The 20,598-nt window shown below is 51.6% G+C and overlaps 1 protein-coding gene across 6 annotated transcripts in view; it reads right to left on the reverse strand.

The window, feature by feature from the left end:
- The window catches only part of PTPRS (protein tyrosine phosphatase receptor type S), a gene marked incomplete at both ends in the record, with an annotated part of 89,048 nt that overhangs the window by 19,368 nt on the left and 49,082 nt on the right, over positions 1–20,598 (reverse strand). For 2 of the 6 annotated variants that reach the window (XM_080633924.1, XM_080633927.1), the window contains 11 exons: positions 1,489–1,500; positions 2,505–2,662; positions 4,322–4,537; positions 4,719–4,812; positions 5,202–5,455; positions 5,909–6,006; positions 6,680–7,270; positions 10,692–10,809; positions 12,570–12,596; positions 13,033–13,226; positions 14,562–14,867. In XM_080633924.1, the coding sequence (XP_080490050.1) occupies positions 1,489–1,500; positions 2,505–2,662; positions 4,322–4,537; positions 4,719–4,812; positions 5,202–5,455; positions 5,909–6,006; positions 6,680–7,270; positions 10,692–10,809; positions 12,570–12,596; positions 13,033–13,226; positions 14,562–14,867 (2,068 nt within the window). The remainder of the gene's footprint in view (positions 1–1,488; positions 1,501–2,504; positions 2,663–4,321; positions 4,538–4,718; positions 4,813–5,201; positions 5,456–5,908; positions 6,007–6,679; positions 7,271–10,691; positions 10,810–12,569; positions 12,597–13,032; positions 13,227–14,561; positions 14,868–20,598) is intronic. The other 4 variants (XM_080633925.1, XM_080633928.1, XM_080633926.1 and 1 more) reach the window with 3 other exon arrangements.

Raw genomic sequence — 20,598 nt, forward strand, 5'->3', positions numbered from 1 at the left:
TCTGGAAGTTCCTCCTCACAGCAGCAGCACAGGAAGGAGCAGCTGAGGTGTGTGAACTCCCTCCCTGCACAGACAAACCTCGTCTGAACTCTGCAGAGCTCAGCAAGCAGAAACCTTCCAATGCTGGCCAAGCCATTCCAGCCTGGAAGAATCTGAGCCAAAACAATCATGTGGAAAAGTACCCAACCTTCTGCCTGTGACCTTGGCCATCAAATCCTGATACTGCTCTGCTGGCTTGTTTAGGAGCTCCCAGTGCCTTGCTGCATACAAAGAAGTCAGAGCAGTGGTTTCCAATCTGTTTTGATCGGCACAACCCTAAAAATCCGGGTTCAAAAACCAGTGCAGACACATCCTTGCCCATCACAGCTGGGCCTGCTGAGATCTGTCTCACCTCCTTGCCAGAAGCTGAAGCCTGCTCCAGCCTGCCAGCTGGGCTGCACATCCAAGTGCTTCCTACCATATTTGCCTCAAAATGGCAAAGGTGAGCTGAGTCTTTGCTGATGTGGCTTCCTCTCCTTGAGAAACATTTGGAAGCAAAGTCCAGTGCTGGTCTGGAGCTGTGACCACCTCTAGCATGAGAACAGTGCCGGGAGCAGAACCTCTCCAGGGGGCAGAGAACACGTACCCATACCCTGAGGCTTGCAAACACTGCCCTAGCCCTTCTTTAGCAAGATGGCTCTAGAGCTCCTCACCTCTCCTGCCTGGGTTGCAGAGAAGCCTCCAGTAATACCCCTGCAGGAATAATGGCAACTACACAAGCAGAGAGGAGGTTATCGAGTACATTTTTAGCTGTTCCTTAATGTCATTAACAGCCAGAAGAAGGGAGATGAGCTCTGCCAGCACTGCACGGGGCAGCATTTTGGAATGACCCCACTTTACAGCCTGGGAGCAGTTTATTTTTGCCACAGTTCTGGAACTGCTGTTAACAGCCCATTGGTTAAACCCATCAGCTACTTCCAGTGAAAGCTCTCCCAGCCTTGGAAATGGCTTGAAATAAGTCTCATTTTTACAGGCATAAATGAACTCTGTCAGAAGTCCCTGGCTAATGGGGCAACAACAGCTTCTGCAACGGGGTGAGGACAGCTCAGCTGGGGAGATTCTGCTTCCAGTAAGCCAGTGGCTCAGGAACAGCCTGGATGGAGCAGTCAGACATGGAGAAAACCCACTTTCACCTCTGACTGCAACACAAATGGGTGTTTCTCTGCTCCATTAACCCAACGTTTTATGAGCCATTTACTGTCACTGCTGCTCAGCTTGAGAAAGGGTCATTAAGTCTAGCAATGGACAAGCAGGAGAAAACTGGCCTTTTCTTTGCTTTTTGTGCCCTGATTCAAACATGGCCCTGTGCCAGTCTGACACAGGCTTTCTGTTAGGACAGATCTAGTGTTAAGAACTGCACCAGCAAAGCCCCACCATCATGGACAGTGAAACACTACCTAACACACAGCAAGAAAGAACCTCAGTAAAGGGCAAATCTGATGCTCTTACCTGTCTGGTTTGCTGTCCAGGAAAGCAGTAAGCGGAGAGAAGACAAGACAAATGTTCAGGTTAGAAAGGACTTGCAGAAGAAAGGGGAAGCAGTTGCTCAGCCCTAACCCTGGTAGCACAGGTGGGACCAGTAAAGATCACCCAATGCAGATCAGTGCTAACAAGCACTAACAAGGACCATGTGTGGCCCTGACCCCAGAGTACTTGTGTGCATGGGCTCAGGCGCTGGGATGTGACACAGGCACGTGTATAATCAATCACACCTGTGCAGATGGAAGATGGAGCAGGGTTAAACAAGCTCCTTTCAGTCTTGGTATGAGATGCCTCAGACAAAGATACCCCTGCACTGGCCATAGCTTCCATCCTGCTCCTTGGACCGATTTTGCTCAGCATCTGCTTCCTCTCCAGTTCTCTTTCATTGCACAGTGTGGCCTGTGTGTGCTCAAGGGTCCCCCATTCTCATCCACACACCATGAGCTGCTCAGAAAGCCAAGGAAAGGGAGAGATTTCCAGGGGTTGTTCCCTTCTCCCTCCTGCAGACTCACGTTACAGCCCCGCTTTCATCTCCCAACTCCAGCTGAAAACCAGCTGGAGAACAAGGGGGGTCTCTGCAGCTCCACAGCACAAAGGTGTTTTCTCTGCATCACCCACACAGAGAGCACAGACAGGGGAGCCTGAGGCTGTGGCTGAGAGCAGGTCTTCTGAAGGAGACAGGCATGAGACCTGACAAACTCATTGCACACACGCCACAGCAGACAGTAAGACAAGCACAACTCTACTGAGAGTGCCACTGGGTAGACTCTGAAGCAGCAAGTCCCTGCAACCTATTGCTAATCTCTCCTGCACCAGTCAGACCCTTCCATTACAACATTTGCGCCTTAGGGCTCCTCTCTCCTTGCTGGTGGAAGGATTTGCCCTCAGCTGACAATTGCAGGGCCAAGGAGGGAACTCCCTTTAGGGGTCAGAGCTGGGGACATTCAGAATGGTCACTGATGTGGACAAGAAGCATCTCTTACTTTTTGTAGAGCAGGATGGCAATGACAATGCAGATGATGAACACGACGGCCAGGACGGGCCCGATGACCCAGATCAGCCCTTCCTCTCCATCAATGATGGGCTGTGGATCAGGATTGTCCAGCTGGATGGGGTCAGAGAACGGACTAGCAGCAAAAGTCTGGAAGACATGAAAGATTGTGGAACCCAGTTCAGAGATGGAATGGGGACTGAAAACCATGGGCAAGCACACAGTATTCCACAAGAGGAAGTGCTAGAGAAGATGTGAGCTCTCTGCAGCACAAACCAAATAGCAACAGAGAAATGGTACTCTTCATCCTATAGAAAAGACTCTTGCCTGTGAGCATCCATATGACAGGTATCTTTCTCCTCCAGTGGTCCTGGCAAGACACACCACTGGAAGATCACATTCACTTGATGTACACTGCCTTGTGCCTATGGCTTACCTGGTCGTGTAGCCAGGAAAGTGCTTTTAGAAAACCAGTTGACTGTGTGTTCCACCACATCCCTGAGCCCTCTCCATGCCACAAACACAAAACCCATGGATTTCATGGAACCATCTGGATTTTGACAGTCAGATGGATTACAGAGAAAAAGGGAAGGGATTAAACCAAGAATTAACGCTTAGGAACAGTCTAGTCTGGTGACTGGAAAAGCTCAACCCTTACAATTAAATATAGATTAATAAACTACAGTATGTCTCCTCTGCAGGGAGAGGAGAATCAGAGGCACACTCAAACCCATCTGACTCCCAGCTACTGTGCATTGCCTGCTTGCTCTTCATGAGTGCTACCATCTCCCCACCTCAGGAAGGATGCAGAGACATGGAACCTACAGAAACCAAAATGCACAGAGCTTTGGGACAGGACAAGAACAGGAGATTTGAGCTCTGTGTCCTTGAACTCTACCAGCTCTCAGCAAGACTGAAGCAGTGCTGCATACTTGGGAGCTGCAGTGCATCCAGGCTGTTGGGAGATGCGGGACCTTGTTCTAAAGCAGAAATTACCACAAGCTGCAGTAATCCGATTGAGCATCCCATTCAGAAGCGTGTCAGCCTAATCCTTTAATATCAAACAAACAACTAAATATTTATTTGGGGAAAAAAAAAAAACCCTTCTGAAAACCTTTCATTTCAAGTAGCTCCCTGCTACAACTCCACAGGGGGATTTAAAGACAACAAAGTATTAGACTGCTTCCTATTGTGTATGTGGGAGGAGGCAGGTAAATATTAACCCAGTTGTTTTCCCGAAGCCAAACAGCACCACTGAAGGTGCTGAAGTGGTGGAGAACGCATGGAATTTGCCATAAGAAAATGCTCCCCTCTCTGCTTGGTGAGGAACTTAGGGATGTCCAGGGCTTGTGACATGCTGCTCGCAAAGCAGGATGCCCAGGGGCACTGCTCTAAGGAATAAAAGGACAGGATTTGTAAGAGATCACTCCTTGGAAAGGGGTTTGACTTCGAGATCTCTGAACTTCAGTGTAGCTCTGACAGCTCAGTCCTCTCCACTCTGGACTCCAATCTGGAGCCACAAGTGGAGCACGTCCTGCTTATGAGGACTGTCAAAATGCAGCAGCAGTGCACAAAGGCTTGCGGCACCCTAGGAGAGCACTTTCACTGCATGCAGACACCAGCACAAACAGCTCCAAGAGCCACATGCAAAAGCTGCACAGCTGGACAGGAAGGACTTTACAAAGAAAGTAAGCTGTGGAATCTGGTGGAAGAGAGGTATGGAGAATGCCAGGAGGATACCAGGGTCCCTGGTCGACAGTGGGCACAGAGGGACACCTGAAGAGGGCGAGAGAAAGCAGCAGCACTCACAGCCTCGGGCTCCTGGAGCACAGCCAGGATGAAGATGACGTATTTCTGCCCTGGCTCCAGGGCTCTGTTCTCGAAGTTGTCGTAGTGCTTCATGTCCCCAAGGATGAAGTGGGAGGGGAGGGAGCGAAAGCGGGCAGCGATGTAGGGCTTGGGGAAGTCCAGTTGTCGGGAGTGACGCAGGCTTCGGCGGCGGAGCCTGGCAATGTCCTGCACGAGCTGCAGGAAGTAAAGGAACATTGAGCCCTGATGCCTTCAGCACCATCAAGGGAGCAGGAAGAAGAAGAGCCAAACCATCCCGCTCGGATACCCCAAACCCACCCTTCCCAGGCTCTCAGGTCACCATCCCACCCATTACAGCTCTCTCCCCACAGCTGCCTTCAGTTTCACACACACTCACCTCCTCCAGGTCCATCTCCTCCGGGCTGCCCAAGGGGTTGAGGAATTGTCCTCCTCGGGACTTCCTTAGAGGCACCACCACAATGTAAAAAGCCCTAAGAAATGGGAATAATCAGAAGAAACAGAAGGAATTACTCTCCTTCTACAAACCACAGAAGAAGAGAGTGCACACACTGATGTGAAAGGCTGGGTTTGCCCAAACAGCCCCACTGGCTCAACCCAGCAAGCCCTTGTTTTTCATTTAGCACTGCTGTTATTGTTGCTCCTACAATGAGCTTGGATTCAGTGGCAGCCCCATATGACAGCCCCTTATTTACTCTCTTTGCATTTCTTTGGCATCCCCTGTTAAGAGCTGGGAAGTGGCTCCAAAAGACAACAATCAGGAGGCTGAAAAAGCAGGGAATGCCCCCCCTGCACTGCCCACGTGGCCTCCCTTTGCAACACAAACTGAGCCCCACACATCTGCAGCTTAACAGAAACCTACTGGACAGGCACCGAGCTCTTCACATCTGGGAGAATCACCACCACGTTGCCATCAGCATCGGGTTTATAGGTCACCTCTGGCTTCTTGGACAACATGTCAGCAGCGGTCCAAGCCGCCACGTTCTGCTGCAGCCCACCCATGCTATTGCCCCGGCTCATCAGGACGAAGTTGTAGAACGTGCGGGGCTTCAGGTTGGTGATGAGCTTCTTGGTGGTGCGGCCGTCCACATCCACATTCAGCCCGTTGTACTGGATCTGTGGGAGGCAAAGAGGCACCGAAGTTGTCCCAGGAGCAAGGCTGAGACTGCTCGAGCAACCAAACTCCTTCCTCCTTCCTCCCCCGGGCACCAGAGCTGGTGGAGACACAGGAATAGAGCGGTTTGAATGGGGGGGTGTCTGTCTCTTGTGCCCACTGCAGGGTCCCCAGGCATAAAGCAGATGCAGGTCAAAGCCTTGAGACTTCTCTGGGAGGAGGGATTTGTGGTAACTTCCCTAGGGCGGCAGTGATTTGGTGACAGAGGTGGGAATGTGACCCAACAGCCCCAATTTCCAGTTCACCTCTTTGATCTAACAGTGACTGACCATTACCTGCCCATACCTGAGGCAGGAATCCAGAATTCCTGCCTCTTACCATCTCTTATTCAAAGCGACAGACAAAACTGCCAGGAAACCGGGAAGAAACAGTTCTGCCTCCTCCATTGCACTTGCCTTGTATGGGGTGGGAGAGTTGTAGTTCTCGGGGAACTCCCAGCTCAGAAGGACAGATGTCTTTGTGACCATCTTCACCTTGAAGTTTTTGGGTAAAACTGCGGAGAGAAGAGTGAGGAGGAAGGGGAGAAAGGAGAAGAAAAGGCAGCAGAGGGAAGGAAGAGCAAGAAAGAGAAGGAAGAGAACGTCAAGCACTGGCAAACGGGCCTGCCAGGCTGGGTCTGGCTGCCACTGCAGGAATGGAAGCACTTGCTCCCTCCTTCACACTTTGCTTGAGTTTTGCCAAGGTCCATCTCCCTGTGCTCCCTATCCCCATGCCTAACCCCAGGGAGGGGTGAAAAGAGGGATGCGTGGCTTCGCCCACACACTTAAGGGTCTGGGTGGCTGCTGCAGGAACGAGGTGCTGGCTTTCTGAGCATGCTCAAGTGAGGAAACCCATCCCAGGTCACATCCTGAGGATTTGTGATGGTTCTGTTGTCTTTTGGCTGGTTGCAAAAGCTGAAGAAAATGCTCTTCCCACCTGTACAGCGACCGAGCCCCACTGCAGGTGCCAGTGGAAGAAGGGTGTCCGGACTTAACTTAGAAGAAAGTGGTAAAAGGGACTTACCTGGCACAAGGCAGAGAGGAGCTGAGGGACTCAGTGGGAAACCAGAGTGCTTTGCATTTACTCACGAGCCGGGCTGAGCCTGGCTTGACCTCTCCAGCTCTCTGCCTCCTGGCACCAGCCCCGGTTACAAGGGGAGAGAGGGAGGAGAAACCGGTAAATCCTACCTTGATCCAGCTGGAACGTCCGATACTGGACAATGGGGCTGTATGGCCCGGGGCCTTTACTGGTGTGAGCCCGGATTTTAACATCATAGGCGGTGTTGGGTTTGAGGCCGTTGAGGGTGTAGGAGTTCTCTGGGGAGGGGGGCAGGTCTTTTTCCAGCAGGTTGCCGGGAGAACCGGCTTCCCGGTAGGCCACGGTGTATTTGACGATGGCTCCATTCCTCTCGGCCAGCACGGGCGGGAGCCAGCCAAACTGGACCGACATGGAAGTGATGTTGCTCGCCTCGAGGATTTGGGGGTAACCCTTGGGGATGTCTTCTGGGGTGGTGAGTTCCTGCACAGCTTCCTCCCCAAAGCCAGCCCGGCTTTTCACAGCCAGCTTGAACACATACGTGGCGCCTTTGTGGATGCTGGGAGCAGTGTACTTATCCTCCAGGGCTGTGAACTCCAAGGTAGCCAAGGGATCAACATCCTTGCGGCCAAACTGGAGCCGGTAGCCCATCACTTGGCCTTCTGCGTCCAATGGAGGCTCCCATTTGACCAGAAGAGTGTTCTCCTCTGTCTGGTGCACAGACAGGATGGGCTTCCCTGGGACTGGGAGAAAAGAGAGACACCTTCTGTCAAACACAAGACAGGGTTGCTGGAGAGGAGATGCAGAGACTCTTAAGCTGCAGCAACAGGCTCCTTAAATCATAGAATCCCAGATTGGTTTGGGTTGAAGGGACCTAAAAGCTCATCCAGTCCCAACCCCTGCCACGGGCAGGGACACCTTCCACCAGAGCAGCTTGCTCCAAGCCCCTGTGTCCAACCTGGCCTTGAACACTGCCAGGGATGGGGCAGCCACAGCTTCTCCGGGCAAATCATGGCAAGTTCTCAACTCAGCTCTGTACTTCAGTGTATCCCCTTGTAAACTGAGCTCTGCTGCCCATCCGTGGTATATGTGGAGGGTCTCTATCAAGTTTAGGAAAGGAGGAGCACTGCCAATGTGAGGCACTGGCATTTCTGGATTTCTTTTCCTCCCTCTTCTCAGGATGGAAAGGTCCCTCTGTCTCCATTAGACAGCACAAGTCATGCAGAAAGAGACTGGAACAGATTGGCTCAGGCTGGGAAGTCCAGAGCAGCTGAGGGTGAAGTAATGACGGATGGCAAAGGAAAGCTGGGCAGCCCCAGGTCCTGAGCAGCAGGCACGAGGCCAGCTAAGTGGTACAGAAAGAAGGAAGCACACAAGAGAGTGGAAACAGAGCCCCAAATCTGTGTGAGGCAGAGGGTAGGGAGAGTTGCTGTGTTTTCAGTTTGCTCCCTCCTTAACCTGTCAGTTAGTTCCTCCACACGTGGGGGGATATTGCAGCTCAGCAGTACTGTGCCTCTGCCTAATGAGCCCTGGCACTGCCCAACTGCTAAGCGAGCCCACAGCCACAGTTAAATGACATGTGTAGGCCCAGAGGCTCCTGAAGCTGGAGAAACCAGAGCATTAATTCCAGCAGCTCACGCGTCATTTACACTCAACTCCACTATTAGAGATCTAATTTCCTTCTCTGCCTTGGCACTTCTTCTGGTTGAACAGGAGGAGGAGAGAGAATGGAGTTAGGAGAGATCCCGGCCCACTCTGGCAGCACAAGTCCAGGCTGGGAAGCTGTAGTGTGGCTAAGGAAGAGAGCAGGAGGGAGCTAGCAGGGAAGGATGGGAATTCCGACACAGTCAAAAGTGGGGAAACCATTCTGCTGCATCGACTGACATCTGACCACGGGGATGAAGGGCTGTCTCTGAAACAAATCACAGCATCATAGAATGGTTTGGGTTGGAAAGGATCTTAAGATCATCCAGTTCCAACCCCCTGCCATGGGCAGGGATGCCAAAGGATGGCTAAGGAGCAGTGCTGGGAGAGCCTTACTTGGAAATGCTCAGAAAGACATTAAAGAAAAAGGCAATGCTATTACCTTGATGTCTTAGTTTTATCACAAATGTTACTATTATCAGCTGAGCTCAAAACCACTACATTTGCACAACAAATATTATTTGGAAGAAAGGAGAGAAGGAAGTGAAGGGGGGGCTGAAGTGTTTTATTTTGCAATTGGTTTGGACAGTAAAGGAGAAAATTGGATGTATTACTGTATTTAAATTCATCCCCTAGCCCTGAATGATAAAGAAAGAAATCTTTCCTCACAGAAGCTCTATTGACTCAACACTGCAAAGGAGGTAAGAATGTTACAGAGCCATTTGAAAGATTTCTTTTAAAATGGCTCTTTCAAGTTGGGGGGAAATTGAGTTTTGGGTAATAGCTGTTGTGCTGGAGAAAACATCCCTCTGTGACTGATCACCTGCACTGCAAATCCTAATGGGGAGAGATGAGGGAGGGTGACAAGAGAGAGTGATGAGGGAGGGAGGCAGAGAGAAAGGCTCTGGGAGAGAAAAGTGGAAGGGGGAGAGAGCCTTGGGAAGAAGGAGATGAGAGGAGAGAATGAGGGAGCTTGTGAGAACAAACATGAACAAAGCCAGAGGGGGAAGAAGAAGGGGAGTGAAGGAAAAGGCCTCTGACAGCACACTGACACTACAAGGCTGAGGACAGGAGCCTGGATGCTGACATCCAAACGTACCCTGCTCTAACATCTAAGAGTTGGTGTCCTGGAAAGCAACCTTGTCCTCTTGTGTACTGTTCTCCAGGCAGGAGAGGCAAGAGGGCAGAGAAAGGCTGAAATCCCACTCCCTTGTCTGAACACAAGAACATAAAATGAGATGAAGATGTGAGTTAGGGCAGGGAAGAGGCAAGGGCAGGGAGGGCAGCCGCGGCTCCAGCCCTGGCTGCTTCAGGCCAAGGCTACTGAGCTCTCTCTGTCCTGTACCCTCAGCTGAGTGTCTGTGCTGCCTCCAGGGCCTGAGCAGAGGTTTCGGGTTAATTATGCAGTGCTGTCCAAAAGCCTTCAATCCCTGTAGAGGCACAGAGCAGTGTTCTTCCTGAAACAAGGGGTGATGTCAGCTTGTGCAGCTGCTGCAGGCAGGAGGAAGATGACTGCCCCCAAACTGAGAAAGAAACAGCCAGGGATGGGAAGTTAGCAGACAAAGGAAAGAAATGAAAAGAGGAAAAGCAATTCTTCTGACAGCAGGAACAAAAGAAAAGAGCATGGGCAAAACAGGCAACCAGAGTCCAACAAAAGATGGGCTGGATGAGGGACAACTCCAGATCTAGGCACCGTAGTCTTCCTCCATTACATGAAGCCCTTCCCATACTGCACAAGTGGGAATGCAGATGCTGAGAAGACAGATAGAGTGTGTACCTCTCCTTTCTGCCTGCAGCACAACTGTCTGGAGGAGCTGGGATACCCTGCTGCCCTTTATCATTCCTCTGGTTCAGCCCTGCCATCCTGGCTTGGCACTACATCCTCTGTACTCAGGCTGGCAGATACTTTGCCACAAAGAATAGGTCAAAGGGAGGAATGAATCTGGGTGGTATGTGGAGGCAGAGCCCAGGTCCCAGGAATGCTAGTGATGAAAGGGCAATACTGTCAGTCCTTTCCCCTCCACTAGTCCTGAACAAAGAGGGGATGTATATTCAGACAGGATACGAGAAGAAGAGTGGGCAGTGTAAGGCACCACTGCCTGCCTGCTGCTTTCAGATCCTTGCAAGTCAGCACCATGACAGCAGACCTCTGGCTCTCCTGCTCCCTAGGGTACCTGTGTGTGCCAACCATCAAAGCCTCACAGTGTCAGACCAGGCAGAGTCTCCTTACTTCTGCTGCACTGGAATTTATAGCACAAGAGATTACAAGCAATGAATTCATCCTCTGTTGTATTTCTGGGGGTGTCTGGGCTTTCTGCAGCACTGACAGAACACTGTCACTTAGTGAGGGCTACATGTGAGCAATGACATTACTACAAACACTTTTGGCTTTAGGGCAGCATGGCGGTTGTTCCAAGTCTGTCCTTCCTGAAGGGAGTGGGGTGAAAAAGCTGGGTCTGGAGAAAGAGCTTCTTGGCTTTAGTAAGCTGCTGAATCCCAATGGTTCAGGAAGACTCTTACCTGCACCCTTTGTGGTGACCACTTTTGGTTTGCTGCGAGCACCATCTCCCTTCATGGTGTAGGCGGCTACAGTGATGGAATAGGAAGTCTCAGGCTGGAGCCCAGCAATGATCATTTCCTGTTTGTGAGATTCCAAAGGGAAATCCTGTCAATATTCAGGTACAGCCACACGAGTAGAGCTCTCCTCCCTGCGGGAGTCTCAGCCCTTTTCTAGCATGCAGGAACATTCACTGAATCTGAAACACAAGACACTGGGGTAGATGTGGCACTTGGCAGGAGGATGAGAGCCACGTTCCCTTAGCAAGAGGCACGCACACGCTGGCTGCAAACAGTCCCTCTGTCAACACAGAGTGTCTGCAGGGCCCTGCTTCGATGTGCTCTCTTCCAGATCTACCTCTCAGACATTCCCTATTCCAACACAAACTGCTTCAGCCATCAAAACGCTCTTCAAAGCGTTCCTCTGCACCAGGCAGTCTCAGAGGAGGTCTCAGTGGTTGCAGGGAGATTACATTTCTTTGCCATTTTCCCCCTTCCCTTCTCTCCTCAGAGATACTTTTTTAATGCCTTCACAATATTAAAGGGATTGCTGGTACACAAAGTGCAAGGGGACGTTTTCTGCTCTTGGCTAAATCCCCAGCACCCTCCTTCCTCCACCCTGCATCAGCCTCACCACACCTCCCTCCCAAGAGCTTTTGTAAGACTGGCCTCCAGAGGAGCCCTTCCCCATCACGTATTCAGCCCTTCCAAGGGCTGTGCTGGGAAAGGAATACCCGTGCTAAATCAAACAGGATGAGAGCCTATGCAGCAGGGTTTTCTCCAAGGCCCTGGAAAAGAGGGAGATGGGAATGTTGTGCACGCTTTATGGCTTTCCTTTCCCCTCACTCCACCACTGCCCCTTCGTGCTTCCAATATTAAATCTCAGGGCAGCACTTGGGAAGCATTTGCTGGTCTTGTATTGCCCCCAAAGCTGAGCAGGGAGTGGAAGAGCAGAACTCCAGAACAGGGGGCTTTTGATCAACACGTCTGGAAGCCATTAGCTGCAGACGGGTCTGTGTTCTAGAAGTCAAGAAACCTGTTCTGCTTTCACACTTGCACCAAGTTTTATTAAGGTTTCAGGCATGAGGCTTTGCCTTTCATGTGACTCAGTTTCTCCATCTGCAAAAGAGAGGCCCCTCACTTTTTGTCACAAAAGAGATGCAAATGCAGTCAATTCAGTAGTGCATTATCTTGGGATCCTGCCATTCCAGGAGGGAAATGCTTTCTCCTCCTGCTCTGTAGCTGTAAGATCAGGGAAAACATTTAGCATTTTAGCAGAAGCAGCAAATGCCAAAGAGCCAAGCTGACTTTAAGGGCTACTTAAAAGGTTAAAGCGTCAACATGATTTAGTGCTTTGTATCAACAAGTATCTAAGAATCTTGCCCCCTGAAGGGCACAAAGCACTTGTTCATGCCCTGATAGCTCAGGACTTGTGAGGCTCTGAATTCCCAGTGCTCTTCAGCCTATGTTTTTCAGACACAACACAGAAGTGCTTGCAGACCTGCCCATCTCTAAGCATACGTTTGGGTAGTCCCAAATCCCATGTCCCATCTGCTTGCCCATGAATCACGGAGGAGAAGCAGCAGACTCATCTCTCCTTCAGAGCTGAGAGGAAAACCCTGCAGCATTGCTGCATGCTGACAAACTACACGATCACACAGGGCTGCAGAGCAAAGTGAGCAAGGTGGGGACAATGCATGGGAACACCAACAACAGGCTTTAAAACAGGCACACTGGCACTGCAAACAAAAAATAAAGGAAAAAGGAAAATATCACATCACAACAGGATGGGAGAGGGAAGGGACAGAACCAGGATGGGAAGATTTGTACTTTTTTACTTACGTATTCAGCAGTGTCATCTGTTTCCCACTGGGCAGAGAACAAGAGAGGTTTTGCACATGAGAATACAAGAGGGGAAAGAAGGGAAAGACAGAGACACAGCATGAGGAAGGAGTCCCTGAGCAAGCAGCCACACAAGGTCAGATGTTACCAGGCCAGCATGAAGGAAGAAGTAGAGTGGGAGAAATTAGTAGATTCCACTGTGGCCTTTGCCTGTCCTAAAAGACTTCCTAGACACAGGGAGGATGGTTGTATTTAGTTCAGTGCTGGGACAGCAGTTCATACTCTTCCACAATAGCTATTGTCTGAGTCTGCAAATGAACTGCAGAAAGACAACATACACCTTGTCACAGATACACTCATCTGCTCTGTCCAGCATCACTGTTGCTTGGGATGAGACAAGGTGGCTGGACCCCCCCCTCAAACCTTCCACAAGAGAAGAGCAGAGCAGGAGGTGAGCCCTTACCTGGGCATCAGCCAGCATGATGTCCTTGATCTGGGGCAGCCCTCGGGCCTCTCCGTTCTCCATGCGCACGTAGTGGACCTGGTAGCCGCGGATCTGGCCGTGCTGGCGGTTCTGGACTGGGGAGCGCCAGAACACTTGGATCGCGGTGGAGTTCAGCACCTCCACCTCCACCTTGCGAGGCGGCGCGCTGGGCACTGCGAGCGAGGCAAGAAAGGGGCAACAGTCACTTGGGGCATGCAAGCTGGAGCTTGTCACTTCACCTCTGGGACTGCCTGAGCGGAGGGGGAGGCTTAAAGGAGACAGCCCTCATCCATCACCGGCCTTTATTCAGTGCAACAGGGAAGTAGTTCTGAGGGATCTAATCTATGTGCATGGCAACAGGTCCATCCCACAGCCCATTCTCCTACAGGCTCCTTTGTCCTCAGGTGGAAAAACCCACCTAGCTCCAGATCACAACCTGAGCGCAAAGGCTATTTCTAATGAGCCAGAAAAGTTCTGGTCCTGCCTGTGGGATATGAGGGTGGAGAGGACGGGGAGAGGGGCTTGCGCTTGGCTCTCAGGCAGGGCAGGTGGGTTGGTGGTCAGGCTGCTGCATAAACTCAGAACAGGAAACAAGAGATGTCTTGGATGGAATTTGGGCTGGTTTTTACAAATGTTACCGTTATTATTATTAATAATGATAATAATTATTATTAATAATACAGGGCAGGGCAGCTTCATCTGCAAGAAAGCCACCCTTTCTCTGAGCAAGGTGTTCTATGCATTGGATATGGGCAAACAGGACCCACACTGGGGCAAACTTCCTGCCTTTTTTTACACTTCTTATTTGGGATGCTGGGAACTGGGAATTTCCTTCTGTTATCTACTTGACAAATATTCCTTGAAGGCCCTGTGTCCCCCTCACAGGGAGGGTTCACAGAGATTCCCATTTCCTCCTGGTTTTATTTTACCAGAGAAATACGAGGACAATTCAAGTCTCATTGTTCCTGTTTGCGCTAAAAGTGCCTGAGCTGGGCCCCTGGAGTCTCAACTGTTTGTCACTGAAGGGCTTTGGAAACTTGACCAGAGATTCTTCCTTTTTACCACTAACCAGAACCTGGACTTAAAGAGGAGCTGGGAACAAGGAATGTGTGGGAAGAACTCTTAATAGGTTAAAATGCTTTCTGGCAGCGACCATCTCCTCTGATTTAATTTCCTTGCTGCCTCCTTGCTCAGTAAGAGCAGCTTTCCAGGACAAGCGGTGCAGTGACGGGTCAGAAGCTTGAGACTAAAGAACCCCCATGAATTCGAAACCCTAAAGCAGGGAAGGCCAACTCCAGAGACCCCACTTCTCAGAGGGGGAGACGGCAGCAAAGGATGCTGCACATCTCGGACCGGAGGCTCTCTGAAGCCCCATTCAGGCTTTGCTCTTGCACCACAGAAGCCACGAGCAGGGCCTCGACGTGTCCTCCCTGGCGTGGGAAAAGCCCATTCCAAGGACACGCATTCCCCAAGGGAACTCAGGAGAAAACCAGAAGAAGTGCAATTACCATCTTCATCTGTCCGGACGATAACCGGCGAGCTCTCCGGGCCCGGCCCCACCTCCGTATGAGCCACGACAGTGATGCGATACTCTGTCCACTTCTCCAGGGATTCCAGTAGGATCTGACTGGTGGTTGGGGGGATATCATTCACCTCCTTAAGCTCCGTGTCCTCCGAGTCCAGCGCTCGATAGTAGACGCTGTATCCAGCCAGGACTCCGTTTTGGCTTTCGGCCGGAGGCGGCCGCCAACTTACCAGAATGGCGGTGGATCTGGTGCTGACACATTTTACATCTTGAGGGGGGGCAGACGGTTCTACGAGGGGGGAAAATTCAGGAAGGGGAAAGGGAAGAAGGAAAAGGGGGGAGGGGAGGGGAAAAAAAACAACAAACAAAAGATGGGAAAGATAAAAGAAAAAAAAAAAAGGAAAATGGTAACAAAAAAATCTAAAATAAAACGTACAAAAATTTGGTTTAGGAAGATAAAATTAAAAGAGAAGAGCTTTTTGTTGTCGTCTTTTGTTTTTGGGTTGTCGTTTAAATGAAAAGGTAAAACCAAAAAGCCAACGGAAACCAAATGGGGCATCGAAACGGAAATGATACAAAGCAAAGGACTAAAGCAGCGCGTGGGCTAGCCAAGAGGGGTCCTGCTGCACCTGCGAGGGCGGCTGCTGCAAAACCAGGCACCCAGCTTCACCCCAGGAAGGCCTGGTCCTTTAGCTCCCTGCTCTACCGCAGTCTGGCACTGCCCTGGCTGGGAAAGTGCTCCCTCCCAACCTGCATCTCTAGGAGCTTGGATTTCTTTGAAGGGATCTGTGGAAAGGAACTCAGAAAAGGAACTCTTTTGCCAGGAGGCTTAAAATGAAGAGGCTGAACCTCCAGACGGGAGTTATTCGCTGTCCATAGACTGAAGGAGGGGAAAAAACACAGTGGCAATGGCCAGGATACTGCCAAGCAATGAGCCCACAGTGTGTTCCGATAGGAGGGCTTTAAAGAAGACACTTGCAAAGGAGCAAGGCAGGGGGTTGTGGAGGTGTTCGGGTACCCAGTGGGGTTTCCACAAGCAGCAGCAGGTCCAGCCCCTGCTGCACTCGCTGCTGGAACCCCATCAGGGTGTTTCTGAGCATCCCAGGAGGACACCTTTGGAAGTGGGACCCCACACGCTCCATTTCTCCGGGTGGCAGCAGACAACTGTCTAAGGGCTGGTTTTCAGGCGATGGGGAAGGTGCAAAGCACAGCTTTCGAGCGCAGGGCTGCTCACTTTGGTGTTCCTGAGCTGCAGAAGGTAATTTTAGCACGCTCTGCTCAGTAGGAAGCAGGACGCCGACACCGGCTCCGTCAGACACTACGTGCTGGGGCACACACTGCCATGGCACGGCCCTGCCTTGAGGTGCTGCTAGGGAGAGCTGCAGGAACACGGCTTTGCTGGTACAGACACCATAGGTCTGAGACCCTGGCAAAGCCTGGCCTGAGTCTGACACTTTTGTACCCCAACCGGGGCACTTGAGGAGATCTTGGACCAGGCTCTTTCAATAATCACTAATTGCAATCCATCAGGTAAGCAGACAGAGTGACATATTGTTCAAGGCAAATCTGCAAATCCAATCTCACCCAATGCAGTCAAACTGCAATAAATCACTCCTAACTCTCTGCAGACACTGCCAGAAACTGGGGCGTCCTTATAAGCCCCTACAGCATCACCTGCAAGCAGCACGGCAGTAGATAAATGCTGGTCACCATTTCTCACTTCTCTGTTGCTTGCTCATCAACAAAAAGCTCTTTTACTGAGGGCTGATTTTCCCAAGTCTCTCAGTCCCATCCCTGAGTCACAAACAGATGTCTGGGCCCGGCTTGCTTTGAGGACTCAGCTAAATCAAGTCCCACGTTGCCCAGTCTGCACTGGAGTGACAGCCATGTGCTGTGCAGTCCTTTACTGCGGTGCTGAGCACTCCATCCAGTAGGACATTTTGGGTGTTATCCTCCTAATTTCATGTTTTATTGCTGGATTGAACAGCAGAATGGATCCCCTATCCTCAGAAATGCCCCTGCAGAGGGTGCTGACCCCCAGCCCTGGCTAGCCACGCAAAGTAATACAGAATGTGTCAAACAAACAAAACCAAAAGGAACAAACTGGAAAACGAAAGAGAAATCCAGCAATTTGAAACAAACAAAAGAAACCAAACATCAGAAAGGAAATCATAACAACAAAATAATGCTGGTACAAAAAGTGACTCCTTCCAGAACATTCCCAGTCTTTACCTACCTTCCATGCTTCAACTGCTAACTTATAAGACTTTCTTACGAGAGAATAAGAGCAACTGAGCTACGAGGCCAGACCAAGCTCCTGGTGGGTTTCTGCATGTGACTGGCTTTGCAAACACCATCCTGCTCCACTGCTGGCTCCCCGGGGTGAGCAGAGCCTGAGCTACTGCAGCAAGGGCAATTCTGGACCCCAATCTATTCTCCTTTGCTAAGCTACCTGCTAAGGAGACCAGAGAGCAGGGTGGCAGAGTCCCACGGATGGATTTCCTTCCCCCTCTCTCCATCTGCTGTGATTGCATCTCCAGACTGGAGGCGCACTGCTCCTTCCCACACCCCTGAAGCAGCTTAAATCTCTTTCAGGGTATGGAGGAAAAGACTCACCCCTCTTCCAGCACCCACCAGGATGCTGGTTGCTTCTTGTTTAACCCCCTCGGTGGCTGGTAGCATTAAAAGCCACCTTTCCTGCTTAGCCAAAGTCATCACGGCCGAGAAACCCACTGCAGAGAGGGTCTGACCTGACCTACCCTTTCCATCCTGATACTCATTATGAAAGCCCCAGTGAGCAGAGCCGGAGCTCCCGCGGGCACTTGGGTTCTGGGTTTGCACTGGCGTGGTCAGGCTCTCACCTGCTCACTCACCCTCTACGCTCCAGCACAGGGACCTACCGAGAGGCTCTGGAGCCAGGCCTCCTTTGGGGATGCTTTGCACCTTCTCTGGTCAAAAAGGCAGGGTGGGTGGGTGGGTGACGGGGGAGAAGGCCCAGATCCCACCCGGACCCTCTCCCCATCGCTCTTATCGACTACAGCACCTGGATGAGGACAGCCACCAAGTGCTGGCCGGCCATCCTCGAGACCCATCTGGGGAAGTTCATGGCACTGTGAGTTTCCTTCACAATCCAGCCCAACCTGCGTGACCCTGGACACGTGCATGTGCGTGGGGACAGCACAGAGATGGTGGGAGCTGTGTGCGGGAGGCGAAGCATCGCAGCCCAAACCAGAGCCTGCGAGCTCACCTCTGCAACAAGCCCCTTTGCAGGCGAGGGAGCCACAGCATAGGTGAGAGGCCCCCAGCCAGGAGATGAGCATCTTTGTCTGCTGGCCTCTGTTTTCAGGAGGCAGACAGCTCTTTGGGAACCCCTGCCCACCCTCCCATGGGCTCCAGGACACACGAGTGTGTGCAGATCCACGCACGTGGGGGTGAGCCTGCAGTGACAGGGTGGACTGTATTTGTGAATCCGCTTGAGACCAGCCAGTACTCACCTGAGCTGCATCTTTTACATGCTTTAAAGTTGACTGTCCAAGCCACAAGAATGACCCTTACTGACCTTGTACAATACAATGTTTTTTAACCCTTTAGGTACCATAGACTTTGTATAAGTTTTGTTCACTTCATCTACTGTGAGGAAGCGGGAAGGGAAGGAGAGCAGAGCTAATGGGTGGGGGAAACATCCTTTCTTAGGAAGGAACAGAGGGTAAGAAAGCCCCCGTTGCTCCTCTACGCCTGCACATGCAGCCTCACAGCACCCACCCTGCCACCCCTGTCTGTTGATGCATGCTTTGCACTCTGATGTTTCCCAGTAGGAGAGTTGCCACGGAGCCCTGGGAAGGTCATGGCTGGTCAGAGAGGGCAAACCTGCTCCTTCCAGCCATGAGATTCTGATTGGTTTTACACGCTACGTCTCTGGTACTTGAAGAGTTAAAACCCAGCTACTTCAAGAAGAAAAAGATACTTTACCTTTAGTTTAATGGATTTTACTTGGGTTATGATGCTCAGGAGGAGCCACCCTGACAGAGGGAGGTGGAAGGGGGTGTGCAGAAAGGTGTGCGATGCAGGGAGGGCTGCGGCATGCAGGCACATGCAGCTCAGCTCGGAGGGGCAGAGCACGGAGAGCCTGGGCAGGCTGCAGGAGGACAGAGGAGGCTTTGCTGCTGCAGACAAGATGCCATCGTGGTGTGAAACCGCCCAGCAAGAGACAGAGAGAGCAGGGAGCCGGTGTCATCGGGCTGCAAGAGCATGCAGGCAGGCAAGCAGAGAGCAGAAGAGAAGAGAAAGGAGAGCCAAGGAGCAGGCCAAGGAGGAGCTGAACAGAAAAGGAGCTGCAGAGGAAGACACAAAAGCCTGTCCCGAGCCCGAAGGTCTGTGAGCCGAAGGATGTCGCCCGGACCAGGGAGAATCGACTCGTTCCTCCAACAGCCAGCCAGGAAAAAATGTTTCACTGTGTTCCAGGACACTGCCAGCTCCCAGCTCATGTTCTTGAGAGCCTTCAGGCACTGAAACTACCCCTATGAAAGCTGAGCCCAAAGAAACAAACCCGGCCTCAACCTGGGCATGCGCCAAGTTAAGAAAAGCCCCAAAGCCTCTTCCTTTCCCAGATCCCTTCTCTTCACCCTTCAGGGTGCACCTGCAGGGTCCCTAAGGCCCCCTGCCATCAGCTCCCACCCCCCTCTTCCAGCCTGTTTTTGTCAAACCAGAAAGCACAAATCCCAAACCCTCTTCTTCCTCCCATCTCCCATGAATCTCTAGGAGGAAAACCTCTTGGAAAACAGAAGCAGAGCGTTTGACACTTCTTTTTCAGGTCCTTTCAGTCCATTTTCCCCCACCCCTCAGTGATGCTCCCTCTGAAAAATAACACACTGGAATCAGAACCAGCAGATCTGCAGCAGAGTCAGGAAAGGATTTTCTTTCAGTACACAGAGTAAGGAGAAAGGAAAGAAGAGAAAAGGGGAGGGGGACATTTGAAGGAAAGAAGGAAATAAAATCTCTTTGAATGGAGTGGAGGCCTGAGAAAGCACCAGTAAGGAATTGTGTCTATGCAGAAGCAGGCTCCCCTTTCCTCCCACTCCTGGGGGGAAAGAAAGAGGAGAGAGACAGCGGGAGAGGAGGACGTGCCAGTTAAACCAGAAAGATGCTGCTCCCCCTTGTTAAGGACTCTGAGAGATGGGGGCAGGTGCCCGCTCTCCTCACACTGGTGACCAGAGCCATTTCTGAGTTAGTTCTGCTCCCGGCTACTCCAAACTGCAGCGGAGTGATTTAGTAGAGATGAGAGGAGACAGAAAACACAAAGAACAGCTGCCACAGCCACTCATGCAGTGAAAAAACCACCTCGTTTAAAAGCAAAGATCTGTGAAAAGCCCAGGTTGAAATATTGCCATCCAGGGTTATTGTCCCCGGGGCAACAGCAAAGGGAGACAATCCATTAAACTAAAACCAGCACGTTTTGGTTGCATACACTCCATCCTGGTGTCACTAACAGCCGCTCCCCTCCAAGCCTCCACATGACTCCTCTTCCCCGCTCTGCCAGAGCCCAAATGGGACCATTCCCAAGCCATTCCAGGCTTGCTGCCTTCCTCCCTGCGGCTACAAAGTCACTCATGGAAAAGAGCATGAGGACCACTTGCCCAAAGGCTGGTAAAAACGCTGGACTTGTGATGAATCACCTTCCCTTCTCCTCTTCCTCCCGATTCCCCCACCATCTCCCTGCTCCATTGCTTGTGCCCCCCTTCCAGCCAGCTTGCTGCTGGTGGAGGGACAGGCAAGCCGCTGTGTGCTGCTGGGTGACATCCTCCCTGAGCATGCTCAGCACCACGGGCCAGCGCAGCCCATCAATGAGCTCCTCACTGCTCCCCACCCTTCCCAGTGGATGGTGCTATCCGGCCTCCCATCACCCCCAGCAAGCTGGCACCAGCTCTGCTCCTCCTTCACACCTCAGCTCTCTGGGTCAGCAAAGGGAGAAGGTCCCCAAGGTTCCCAGAGGTGTGAACCGCCACCGCACCGCGACCGTCCGC

This window comes from Psittacula echo (assembly GCF_963264785.1).
Source record: "Psittacula echo genome assembly, chromosome: 24".
NCBI classification, from domain to species: domain Eukaryota; kingdom Metazoa; phylum Chordata; class Aves; order Psittaciformes; family Psittacidae; genus Psittacula; species Psittacula echo.